Source organism: Haliotis rubra, unplaced genomic scaffold (genome assembly GCF_003918875.1).
Source record: "Haliotis rubra isolate DU_JTF1 unplaced genomic scaffold, ASM391887v1 Scf135, whole genome shotgun sequence".
Lineage (NCBI taxonomy): Eukaryota > Metazoa > Mollusca > Gastropoda > Lepetellida > Haliotidae > Haliotis > Haliotis rubra.
The window spans coordinates 1,402,793-1,416,452 of record NW_025765281.1 but is presented as its reverse complement, the minus strand read 5'-3'; the positions used below and the strand labels follow the sequence as shown (position 1 = coordinate 1,416,452).

Here is a 13,660-nt window from a genome sequence, read left to right as displayed (position 1 = left end):
GAAGGTGAAGACAGAAATTAGTGGTATGCATGTCAGCTTGAAGGTGAAGACAGAAATTAGTGGTATGCATGTCAGTTTGAAGGTTAAGAGGGAAGTGATAGGTATGCATGTCAGCTTGAAGGTTAAGATGGAAGTGATAGGTATGCATGTCAGCTTGAAGGTGAAGACAGAAATTAGAGGTATGCATGTCAGCTTGAAGGTAAAGATGGAAGTGAGCGGTATGCATGCCAGCTTAAAGGCGAAGACAGAAGAGAGCATGGTAGTGTGGTATCCATATTAGCTTGAAAATGAAAAGAGAAGTGATAGGCATGCATGTCAGCTCGAAGGTGAAGACTGAATTGAGTGGTATGTATGTCATCTTGAAGGTGTAGATAGAAGCGAGCATGGCAGTAGGGTATGCATGTCATCTTGAAGGTGTAGATAGAAGCGAGTATGGCAGTGGGGTATGCATGTCATCTTGAAGGTGTAGATAGAAGCGAGCATGGCAGTGGGGTATGCATGTCATCTTGAAGATGAAGAGAAAGATTGACTGCAGTGATGTGACAGAACAGGGTGATCTTCAGCTTCTCCATTGTAACACCAGTTATTTCCCCACTTATACAAAAGCAAACCCAACACACTGAGTATCTCAATCACAACCGAAACTGGTTCGAGTCTAGATTGCAAAAGTAGCGAATCAATTGTAAACTGTCTATCAGATAAAACCATAAATACCAGAGTTCATTGTCAGAAGTGGGTCCTTCCATTGTGCAATTCAACGATTGTTGAAACGATTTTACGTGGTTTTAACATAACGAGAATTGACGAGCTGTACGTAAAGCGCTGCTTTATTAATAAGGTCAAGTGTCTGCTTCGAATAACAGCTCCAATATAAATTCATTTAGCAATCTCGTAACTCGTTGTACAGATCGGTGTATAAGGATTATGGATCAGGCTTTCAAAATGTCAAACTAATGCTCATGCGCAAGATTGAATTTCTTCATAAACCTCACAAACTGACAGCGAAACAAGCAGTGATGAATGGGTTTCAGGTCGCAGTGGTGCGATTCACCGACACACGTTATTGTCATGCGCTATCTTGAGTAATACAAATTCGTCAAAAACGCAAAACACGTGATTCATAGGTTGCTATAAACAAGGCTAACTTGCAGCAAATGTTGAAAAAAAACCTAATTTTCATTTGGTTCAAGCAATGACCTAAAAACGTTTATCCTCGCTTTGTCCAATGACGCAAAAATGATGTAAATTGCCTTCAATCTCGACTGACAAACGAGATCTCGCGAGAGTAAGGCTTTGTTTGATCAGAGCTCTAATGCCAGGATGCTATAATAGGGTTATGCGACAAAATCCTCTGCTTACAATTAGCTGATGGCATTGGAAAAATGAGCCGCCGATGTCTAATTACATTATCGACCAGCATCATAGCGTACATAGCAGGATGTACGTACCATGTGGTTATGAATGGTGCCTCACGATGAGGATCTGCATCGTCTTGAAAAACAAGTTACTGAAAATAACAAGATGGTGCTGCTTCTGATAGTCAGGCACAGCTGTGGAAGACCGTGCAACTACAGTCAATGTCAGCCAACAGCTGTGGAAGATGGGCAGTGTCATCTAACAGCTGCGGAATATGAGCAGTGTCAACCAACAGCTGCGAAAAATGCTGATGCTGTCACAGACACCGCCTTGATGCAGAAGATGTTGCTTGTGCTGTGTGTGTCAACCCACAGCTGCGGAAGATGGGCAGTGCCACCCAACAGCTGCGAAAGATGGGCAGTGTAAACCAACAGCTGCAAAAAATGCTGCTGCAAATGTCAGAGCCAACATCACTACGGGACCCCGATAACTAACGCTCTGTTCGATGATCAAATACACTGTGTTGAATGAAAGGGATCCTTATACATCGGAATGTAATGGACTGTTTGAAGACCAAATAACTATTGGCACAATACTGTTTAAGCCAGAGGCCTTATTAAATTGTGATCACATCCATCAGCTTTGTGACGTGGTGTGATTCACCGCTAAAGGGTTCCCTTTCCCATCAGTTTCGGTTTATTCCCAAGTTTTGCACTACAAGATTCTGGTACCACCTATAAGGATTACTCCATGAGCTCTCACTAGAGTGAGTGAGTGAGTTTGATTTTACGCCGCTTTTAGCAATATTCCAGCAATATCACGGCGGGGGACCCCAGAAATGGGCTTCACACATTTTACCCATGTGGGGAATCAAACCCGGGCCTTCGGTGTGACGAGCGAACGCTTTACCCACCGCCCCTCTCACCAGAGACTAGAGACAGGCGTGGGTACAGGAAACCTGAGGCAGGTTGGGCTACCAACGGAAACAGCAAGGTGCCGATGCCAATTTTCCATATGTACCCACTGGGATCTCAGGGATACCCTTTGGGACCTATTCCACATTGGTACCAAGCAAAACCACATGGGGCCTACTCTATCGGGTAGCCCCTGCGGGCCAAGTATGAAATACCGAGAAGATATTCTTTCAGAAGACCCCGTGGAGCCAAGCATAAATACTTAGACGTTGTACTGCTTCAGAAAAGGATAGGACCGACATGAAATATTACTGTATGATAAAATGGTTAAGGTTTAAATGTTCCGCCAACAAAATTGATTGATTACCTCAAGAAATATCGGTTTAACGTTTGTTTTATACACGGCGCCTTTGACTGATGTAATTATTTTTTGTTCACTGGCGTCGATTTCTATCGAGTTCCTAGTGATGATTTGAGGTCCCCTAAATTGAAAAGAATCCGCAAAAAAATTAAAAATATCAGATTGAAGATTCATGGCTTGATGAGGTAAAAATTCACATCGCGAGATCATTTAATATCCCAGCCAGACATGGAGGAGAGGCATTTATAAAATCAGGCTTCCTTGGCTAGTGATCGAAGATAAATCATCACACACCATTAACCATGATAAGCCTGATCCTATCTAATCATAAACAGTCGGACAACAATTTCGATCACATGTGCAGTGATCAGCAAGGCAAGGCGTGTTCAACGTGCCAGTTTTCACGGGCCAGAATATCCGAATGTTAATTGACACAATATCGAATAACTCACATCATTGCCGACAGACCCCAGCGTCTCCTGGCTAGAGAACATCGTCCTCCCCATAACTGACCAGTGTCCGAGGGCGCCACCGGTCACCGGAACGCACAAACTTTCTGGACCGTGATCATCAAGGAAAGGTACTCCCGCCTGGGCCAGGATCGGCCGAACACTGACTCATCCCCAAAGATCCTGAACTAGCCTCTGTCATTCTCAGTAAGTTTCAATAAAGAGATTTGGCGTGTGGTCCACTATTTCAGCACGCCCATCCTCGTCTGTCTACGCACACTTAAGTGGATCTTATTAAGGTAAAGATATTCCACGCTGGTTTTAATTTCAACCGTTTGTTTCTTATATTCTGTTTCTCTATTAAACAGGCTGTTTTTACTGCTGTATCTGGTGATTTGCAAGCTGGTTTGGTTTATCAATCGGACTATCTCATGTTGATGTTTCATTCCAAGACTCCCACTGCCTCGGCTTGGCTTGAATCAATACTAGCGAGTGCAATTGACAATGATTGAGAACTGATAAAAGGCACGGGGCCGAAACACATGTTGAAGCTGATGGCAAATGATCTCTGGGTTAGTGAACACGAGCGGTCTATATGTGATGCAAATGGCTCAAGCCACTTAAGCACTTCAGCCAACTTGGGTTGGTCAAAGGGCCTAATTTGTAACAAAAGGTAATTTCCCATCAAACATTTCTTTCAGAGAAGAACACCAATTGAGCTATGTATCCAAGGCAAGAGGGTCCATGATTCAATTCCATCCGGAAGTTGCAACATCAAAAGCCCCCCAACCCCCGCCCTACACCCCGCACTTGGTACAACATTCGCTTCCCAACGTGATCTCGTAGGGGAACTTCTTTCAGTAATTATTTCATCAATTATGCAAATCCCAGCTCCACGTTTTTGCAACTGTCCAACACAAAAGGGAAATTTGGTGGAATTAACAAGACCTCCGAGAATTGGTCGATTCCACAGGTGTCTTCTATTATTATGCCTTTTACAATTATCACATACGCTTGCTACCTTTGATATATCTTCAAGTGTTTCATTCCAATAACAGCGGATTAGTTTTTGGGTAATTTCTCCTTTTGCTAAGCCAAACAAAAACTTTGTAAAAATCCGGAGATACATTTACTTCAGTAATTGTTGCTCAACGGTAAGAATGTTTCATTTTGGAGGGCGGTGGGGTAGCCTCGAGGTTAAAGTGTCCGCTCGTCCCGGGTTCGATTTCCTACATGGGTACAATGTGTGAAGCCCACTTCTGGTGTTCCCCGCAGTGATATTGCTGTAATGTTGCTAAAAGCGGCGTAAAACCATACTCACTCGCTCCTTTTGGATTCCGAGGACAGGTTCACTCCAGTGTTCTGCAGGACTCAAAGGTTTCAACAGTAAAGGTCCATCGAGATGCTGACTAACGGTACATTAGGTTTCAGTTAAGTTTTAAACTTTTCTTCTTTTTTTTAAAATTCGTTTTATATCGTTTTCATGGAATAACAACCTGTTTCTCGCAAGCTTTAAAAAAACATTTCTTAACAAGAAAGGGCGACATCTAAAATCACCAATCTTTGGCCCCCAGTCATTTTTTTTTTCTATCTGGCGTAAACCCAATCGTGTTTCTCGTTAGTCACTCGTGTGTCTGAAATTCTGACATTAAGTTGCAGACTATGTTCCCTAAGAGCACCACACGACACGCGAGCACGTTTACATTGACAAGGTGACATGACCTTGAAGGATTCGCAAACACACCGACGTGACCTTGAGCGTAAACACGCCGTGGAGAATGCCATCACGTCGCGTCGGTATTTTGCATAGATGACGGGACGGTGGATCGGTAAAAAAATGGAGGATTGCACCGCAGCGCAAATCTCTCTGCACTTCCTGGCAAAACTGGGGAAAGAGGTTTCCCTGGTGACGGTAATCTTTGTGACCTTGACGTTTTGAGAGGAAGTGTGAGGGCTTACACTGCAATTATCTTGTAGAATAGTGTCAGTGAGTGAGTAGGATGGGTTTAACGCCGCATTGAATATTTCAGTGAGTGAGTTTAGTTTTACGCCGCACTCAGCAAATTTCCAGCTATATGGCGGCGGTCTGTAAATAATCGAGTCTGGACCAGAGAATCGAGTGATCAACTGAATAATTCAGTTAAAAGGCATCCTAGCTGTTATACTGGTGGCAAACCTTACAGTGCACTGAAGTTCACATAAGTAACTAAACATGGAAATTCTGGGAGTGGAAAATGCACGCGAACAACACTGGCACAAAATAATAGCAATCATCATCAAGGCCATCATAATCATTCATCACCGACATGAGTGAATGAGTTTAGTTTTACGCCGTTTTATCAATATTTCAGCAATAATGGGATTCGCACATTGTACCCATCTGGAGAATCAAACCCGGGCCTTTGGCGTGAAGAGCGAACGCTTTAACCACTAGGCTACCCAACCGCCCCTCATTGACATGATGTTACAATGTGTATATATAAGTATATATACAGTCAAATCCCGATGAGTCGAATGCCGGTGTCTCGAATATTATGCATAACACGAAGTACCCAGCAATGTTCCCAGCAATCTTGGGGAATGATCAGATCGGAAACATCAACTCCAAAACGGAAGCGCAAGATGAGACACACCCTGCCGTCAAACCACCACCATCCGTATCGGAAGCATAAAGTTCTGTGAAGGACTGGAGGAATTTCCCACTTGGCAAGCGTCCGTGAATTTGTGGATAAATGTAAGGGAAATTCACAGAAACAAACATTAATGTCAGACTTTTTCCAGAAGTGAGTTCATCTTTTTGTATTCATAAGATTCAAGATGGCGGCATGTACAAGTATATCTATCGATTGCCGATAGATTTTGTTGATGGATTTTAAGAGCTAAATGTATTTTGTATGTTATTGTGCTAGTATTGAAATGTGTTCTCATTTGTTTCCATTATCCATCATTATTCATTGTCTATGTCACCTAATGTATTGTTGTGCTATATTTAGATATGATGTGCTGAATAAAGGAATTGTTCAATATTGACTCATAGACATACCTATGTCTCGAATACATCGATAAGCCGAATCTTTTACTTGGTCCCCAGCGATTCGACTCATCGGGATTTGACTGTATATATATCGCATATTCTACACAAATCGAGTGAAGGAACCAGTGTTCCTTTCATATTTTGAGTGGTATACATCATTGTGCACACACACACACGGTTTCAATCTGAGGAGTCGTTTTTTGACAAACGATCTCTCTAGATTGCTCTTCCCAAAGTCGTTGACGTTAATTTGCCATAATCAATATAAAATACGATTTCGCTGTGAATTATTTAGGAACTTTACCAGCAACAGGCTTATCGTGAAGTGTTTGAGGTGATGTTTGTCAAACTGTCTGTCAAACAGACGCGACACCATTACATCCCATGCAAGTATACAATAGTTTTGATCCAAAAAATATTACTGCAAGTCTAGATATTAAACGGCAGTTCGTAAATGAAGTGTGTCTTGGTTGCTTTTTTTTCATTTATGGCGGTGGGGTAACCTAGTAGTTAAAGCTTTCGCTCGTCACGCCGAAGACCCAGGTTCGATTCCCCACATGGGTACAATGTATGAAGCCCATTTCTGGTGTCCCCCGCTGTGATATTGCTGGAATATTGCTAAAAGCGGCGTAAAACTGAACTCACTCACTCACTCCCCCACCATTTTTCATGTGTTCCATTCCAATGAATTTTCGACTATTTTTCTCAGTAAAATGTTTTCAAACTTATATGAGCAGCCATGCGTAGACTGAACACAGCAAATACGAGCAGAAATATTAAGTAGGTGACTAAGCGCGCGGATATTCCCGTAAAAAGATTCACTGCATTTAGAATCCTGCATACTTCGTGCGCTTAAGTGTCTGTTGGTCAACATTTACAAAAACGAAATTTATGTTTTGCGGGGCAATCTGTTTAGCCAGTCTGTCTGACTGTTTGTTTGTTTAACACCACAATCAAAAACTCAGAATGTGACTCCGGTCTGTAAACAATCCAGTCTGGAATGACAATCTTGTGATTGACATAATGAGCATCGACCTACGCAACTGGAACACAAGGATATGTATCAACCAAGTCAGCAAGCCGGACCAACCGATCACTTTAGTAGCCTTTTTCGACAGGCATTGGTTGTTGGTGACCAATTCTAACCCGGCTCTGTACTTATCGGAACAATCGGTGTGGGCTTCAGACAGGAGTCATGGAGTCGAACCAGGTCTGCCTTGTGACGAGCCAACGCTTTAACCATTAGGCTACCTCCACATCCTTACACCAGAATGTGTTAGTCCAGCATACAAACAATATCACATCTCGTATATTATATAGCTCGAATTTCTGTAATAAAACCCCCTGTGCCCAGGAAATAACAATCGGCCCAGTGTCCTTGCTATAGTGTTTCATACAACATCTGGACTCTCGGCCGGTACTGCAACTCTCCAAGCCATAATCTTATCTCGGTAACCATGCTAACCCGATATGGACAAGGGATCATATTAATTAGAGTACCGGCACGGCCATAAACAACCTGGCAACATAATGCGTCGGGGCTAATGCACATATCAAGGGGGATATAAGAACGAAGGCGATCAAATATGCCACAACATGTCAAGTATCGGACAGTGTTAGTACGGTCACAAATCTGTTTACGTACATTAAGCACATTGAGCACATTGAGCCAATCAGGTTCGGGGCGTTAATAAATACTAGTGTGATTTTAGCCCATGCATTAATATTAGGGTTGATCCAGCTAATGGCTTGTGGGCGTTCGGAAAGTCTCCGGGAAACGCCGATCGCAATCCGACACCTGTGAAACTGAGAGAGGACACAGGCTAGTTTTCAAAGTTTGACACAGACTTGTGAAAGGATACGTAAAAGCAGGTTCTCATTGTTTAACCGATTAATATTGAGAATACGATACATACATTTGTGGCTCAGTTTGCTTACCTCGTTCATAGTGAGTTAGGTTGAGGATTTAGGGAATGTCGCGCCTCTCCAGCATGGTGTCGTGCTCGCTGACCGGCGCAGGGTTGTTCGGTTCCCGTGTAATATTTTATCATAATGTTTCAATATCGTTTGCACATTAAACGCTGTTTATTTCAAAGCTAACTTGCCATGATATAAGAAATCGATAAAATATAGCCTGTTCTCAGTCCTAGGGCTGTTTTCCATGTATTCGAGTTAAGATATGTATCGGATCTCCGTCTGCGCCGGATATTATTTCCAGGGAGAGCTCCTTCACCGGGACGCAAAAAAATTAACCCAGTTTGGGACATGAAAACTTTTCATAAGTTTCTTCGTCTGAGGGAAACAGAACTACCTCGGCGCAAGTTTTGGTGTTAAAATACAAGCTGTTTGTCATTTCAGATATATATTTTCCGAGGAATATATTTGTTTAAAACAATGAGGTTTGACATTGCACGCACTGAGGGAGGCAAGACAGGTCTCGGGGTCAAATGCGGGTCACAGTGATGACGTAGCGCACGAGAGGTCGCGGAGCAGACGACAGCAAGCGACAGGGAGTGTTGACTTATCTCCTGTTTGGGTTTGTACGTTTTGAGGTTTGTTTTTGCAGGCAGCTACCACGGATGTACCCCTGCGTGCTGTTTAGAGAAATATGGCGTGTTTGTGAAGCACAAATACGATTCGACTTCAAAATATTCAATATACGTGCATTTGAAAATACATCGCTATGAATAGCACATTGAAGGTTGACAGAATATTCAACAACACACCTTCTTGAGACGTCTCTTCAAGTAATGTTGAGTTATGTATAAGCATTGTATTATGTGTTTATTTTATGACTCTGGTTGGGAAACAACCGATAAACAATTAAATAGATTACTTTGTCAGACATTAAATACAGCAGGTGAAATCGAAATTGGATGCTATTAATCCGCAGGTGCCGACACTATTTTCCAGTGATGTCACGTGACGTCCTTTTATTCTGTCGATAAACATTCCCACCAACAAACCGATTAACCCGCAGGTCAAATGACCTGTTGACAATTCTGTAGTGTAGGTCACTCAATCACTTTATAACAACAACTGCCATTTATGTGACGTAATGTGAAAAGAGCCTAGTTGATGGAGGAAGCGTTTGACATTTGAGTTGTATTGTCCTCTCGTTTACACAACCTACCGCTCCAAGCCCTGACGTGACAATCCAACCGTGACATTGCCCGAGGCAGGTCGAACTGACAAAAGTTCCAGGATGAACACATATCCCCAGTAATGTACTATCATTATCTGTGAACCCGGCGCGAGACGCTGCGGGTATATATTTATCTGTTGACAGCGACAGCTCGTCATGGGAGAGATTGAGGCTTACGACAATAAACTTGACATTTTATCTTCATGCGTGAGAAACCGCACGTACCAGTAAATGTGTACTTGCAATTCGTGTGTACATTCCAAGATATTTATACAAACCCATCGCTGTATACCATCTCAGTGATGAGACTGAAACATGCTTGAGAAAGAGTGCAGTGTTATTTCGATTTATTCATGATGATGATGATGAGATCGTTGTCACCACCATCATCATCATCGTCGTTATTTACAAAGGTCACATTTCTCAGAAATGTAGGGGCGAGTGGTAGCCAAGTGGTTAAAGCGATGACCCGTCCCGTCGAAGACCCAGGTTCGAAACCCCACATGGGTACAATGTATGAAGCCGATTTCTGGTTCCCCCCACCGTGATATAACTGGAATATTGCTAAAAGCGGCGTAAAACCGTTCTCACTCACTCACTTGATGAATTATTGATATATTACACAGATAGAGCTACAAAAGATTAAAATGCACATTTCCAACTTCAACGAATATATTTCTAAAAACGGCGACACAACGTCGATCGATAAAAAGGATGAAATATAAAATGTAACTTTTTTATCGGATACAACCATCTGCCATTTCATTATGAATACTATCCATATTCAGATTGTATCCGTGGTTCCATGCCGACATAATGGTTACAACCCGAGCTGTTGTAACATTAAACCGGTTTAAACAAACTTGAATTGAAAGCATTATGACTTCAAATAGGTAAGCATTGAAAGAGACATATATCAAGCCTTTTCTTGCCCAAGCAGGGAAGCGAGTGACCCATTTTTGAGATCTCTTTTGTAAAAACTTGTCAATTGAGGTCCGTAGGGCGTTTCAACAACAATTTCCTTTCAGTATGCCGCCCGCCTCTACTTCAAATACATTCACTAAAACCAAGTCAATTGCCAACTCAAGTGACAAGATTGGGTAGTGAGCGCACTGAATCGTGGAATTCAATAGTTCAAAACAGCGCTTCAAGATAACAAGTGATGCTATATATCTAACCATGGTCGACTGGGCTCCGGATTACTGTGAGAGCAGTGGCGACTCTCCCACACAACATGAACGGCTAAATGTTCATCATTGTCGACATACATTTGAATGATGTTGTTGTTTGTGATGTGAACTCCGACCTTGATACTAAAATTAACACATGACGTGTTTCATTCTGAGATGATTTTAAAAACTTCTTTTAACCCGTTGATAATCTCCTTAAAGTTGCCCCGGCCTGATTTCTAATTTTTAATAAATCATACATACATTTAAGGACGCAGGGCTCGATTTAAGAAATGTTAACCTACTTGCACCGGGTGCAACCTAAGATAAAACCCTAGTTGCACCAGCCAAATTCCAGATGCACTGCCTTTATTGTTATATGTAATGAAAGAAATATGCTCTTGAATTATGTACATATTTCATTCAGAAGTTTACCCACTAAAAAATTGACTTGCACCTGGTGCAAGTTAGACTAATAACTAGGTTGCACTTTGTAATATTTGGTTGCACCAGTGCAAGTAACAAAGCACTAAATCGAGCCCTGGGACGGCATTATTCAACAGATTCCTATTTTAAGGGGAGGTGTTATTCACTGTGTTCACAGTCAAAGATACACGGAAGAATTACACACACACACACACACACACACACACACACACACACACACACACACACACACACGTCGTTCCAACTCCCAGGGGTGGTGTTTGGGCGTGGACTAAAGAGGTTACGAGGTACATTGGAATCATACTTACGTTCACAGTTTATATTTGTTAAATATTTTAGATATAAAATACACAAAGAAACATCCCGCTGCTCTATCAAAACGAAAATCATTTTAGACTAACAATTCGTATAAGCTCTAAATTTAGATGTTTTACAATAGTTTTAAAGCGTAATAGCGGATTAATTTTGACTATTCTGTTACGTATGTTCGAATCTGGCGTACATTCATTGTGATATAGAAGATGCGTATGTGTGAACAGGTATAAAGGTTTGAAATCACAGGTCAAGACTAGATGCTGACCTACTAAAGACGCGTCGCAATGCGTTACAGCCGTGTTGACATTGGGTGCTCTCAAACACTTTTGTTGAATACTACCTTTCAGCTCGTAAGTAACAAAACACTGAACCGAGACGTGGATTGACTGCCCCTAGGCTTCAACAAACACAAACGTACTTGAAAACCTATTCCATTTAGATTACCATCACACTACATTTATCATGCAGGTATTAGATATTTTAGATTTTCATACCTCCCCTGACCTTTGAGATAAGTAAATATATCTTGATTCACGGGGGAGAGGCATGGAATCTGGGTTGACGGGGATTACGAAATACCCTACCAGAAACGACCTCATGGGACAGGTGTAATTCCACACCTCGCATCCTGTATATAGAACATATGTGGGTGTATGCTGTAGACTGTGGGTGTATATTCTGATATGAATAACAAGAATATTTGGTTTGGTTGTTGCTGAACGCCGCAATCAGCAATATGGCGGCGGCCTGCAGATAATCCAGTGATCAATAGCATGAGCATCGAACTACGCAATTGGGATACGATGACATGTGTCAACCAAGTCAGCGAGCCTGACCACCCGATCCCTTCAGTCGCCTCTTACAAGCATGGGTTACTGAACACCATTTCCAACCCGGATCTTAACTGGTAGAATAACAAGAAGTCAAGCAGTGACACTGACTTGTATATATTTCAAACTGTACAGTTTTTAATGCACCTACGCCGACTTGAATATATTTCAAATTGTACATTTTTAAACGTACAGTGTACTTTTGACATAATCAATCTGAGACGGGAAATTAACTTAGTAATGTCAGTTTTCATTCGATTAGTGTGAGCTTTCTGTGAAATGTTCAACGACGTAAACTCCTTCATGAGATTAACGCAGCCACACTGACCATCAACCCTTCCCAGAACCCACAGTTGAAGATATGATTGAAGACCCATCCGTCAGAAGCATGATAATTGACCTCTACTCTCATTAAACTCATAAAAGTCATTGGATTTAGCTTCCTGGGGAAGAAAATCAGATTAGTGCCAAAAGCACTGCTTCGCACAAAACGCGATGGAGACGCAGACTAAAGAACATCGTGCAAACCTAAGCTGTGTTGCTGCGGATATATGAGAATGCATAATTCTATAGAGTGATATATGTCTCCGAAGCGTATATTTAGCATTTCAGCCCTCTATAGAAACCGTAAAACCCAAACATGCCCTGGATGTTGAGGATCTGACTGCCTTAGTCGTCCTAATGCGCCGTATTTCCTGACAGACAAAAAAACCCATTTCCAAGCCTCTATTGATTTCATATTCTTTTGAAATTTTTCTTTTTGTCCCTGGTGGTCCCATTTTTTCACTTATAGTGTCGTGTTTTCTTAAATTGATTCAAAGACCCAGTACATTCATCATGTAGAGAGGCTGGCATTCTCCGAGGATGTGTTCCCATTTTTATTCGTCTCTTATCATCATCTTCTATTCTATGGCTAATGCTTCATATTTAGCCGGAGTCATAGAATCAGCGGTCTCGTGATGAATTATTACTTTCTTCGCAGCTGAGTTTGGATGGAAATGGGGATTTATTCAAAACGCAATCTGTTCTGAATAAATTTTAAAATTTTAAAATACCGTTCATAAGTTAAGAGGAAATCGATATCAATCACAACATTCAAAATCATTTATACCTACATTGCCATGGTTACGGTATAATCATCATCATGATCATCATAATAATGGTTATGATCATCCTCAGAGACAGAGAGTCACGACAGCTCCATAGCCCAAACTGAAAGATCTGTAATTAAGATCTTTCCACATCCGTAAATTTCAACAACTTTTACTTTTCACTTTCAGTGATACCCTTAGCAAGCGATACATGAATCCCAATTTCAACGACACTTGGCTGTCAATATGTGTTTATTCGTAACATGGAGGGCAAGTATATGATTCCCCCCCCCAAAAAAAAACAACAACAAACAAACAAACAGAAACAAACAGCCATGTTGGTGACATTTCAAAGTGAACGGCACTCAACCGGAGATATAAATACGGTTTTCGATTGAACTGAGATCGTGAGGAGCATATTCGGGGCAAGTTTACCAAATAAATACAGAAACTTAAACCACGAATGAAAAACGAATCTTGAATTTTACACAAGGACAAGCGCTCTCGTCAGTCTCGTATCAGTAACAAGTCACGCAAGCTCTCGGGTTA

The 13,660-nt window shown here is 41.7% G+C and overlaps 1 protein-coding gene across 7 annotated transcripts in view; it reads right to left on the bottom strand.

Moving 5' to 3' along the window:
- LOC124267946 (tetraspanin-18-like) overlaps window positions 1–13,660 on the bottom strand; it is a 108,930-nt gene that overhangs the window by 19,014 nt on the left and 76,256 nt on the right. The window contains exon 1 of one of the 7 annotated variants that reach the window (XM_046702948.1): window positions 8,053–8,098. The exons of 5 other annotated variants lie outside the window; for them this stretch is intronic. In XM_046702948.1, the coding sequence (XP_046558904.1) occupies window positions 8,053–8,061 (9 nt within the window). In that variant the 5' untranslated portion in view covers window positions 8,062–8,098. Of the gene's footprint in view, window positions 1–5,852; window positions 5,889–8,052; window positions 8,099–13,660 lie in introns of those variants that run through there. One more of the 7 variants, XM_046702947.1, reaches the window with a different exon arrangement.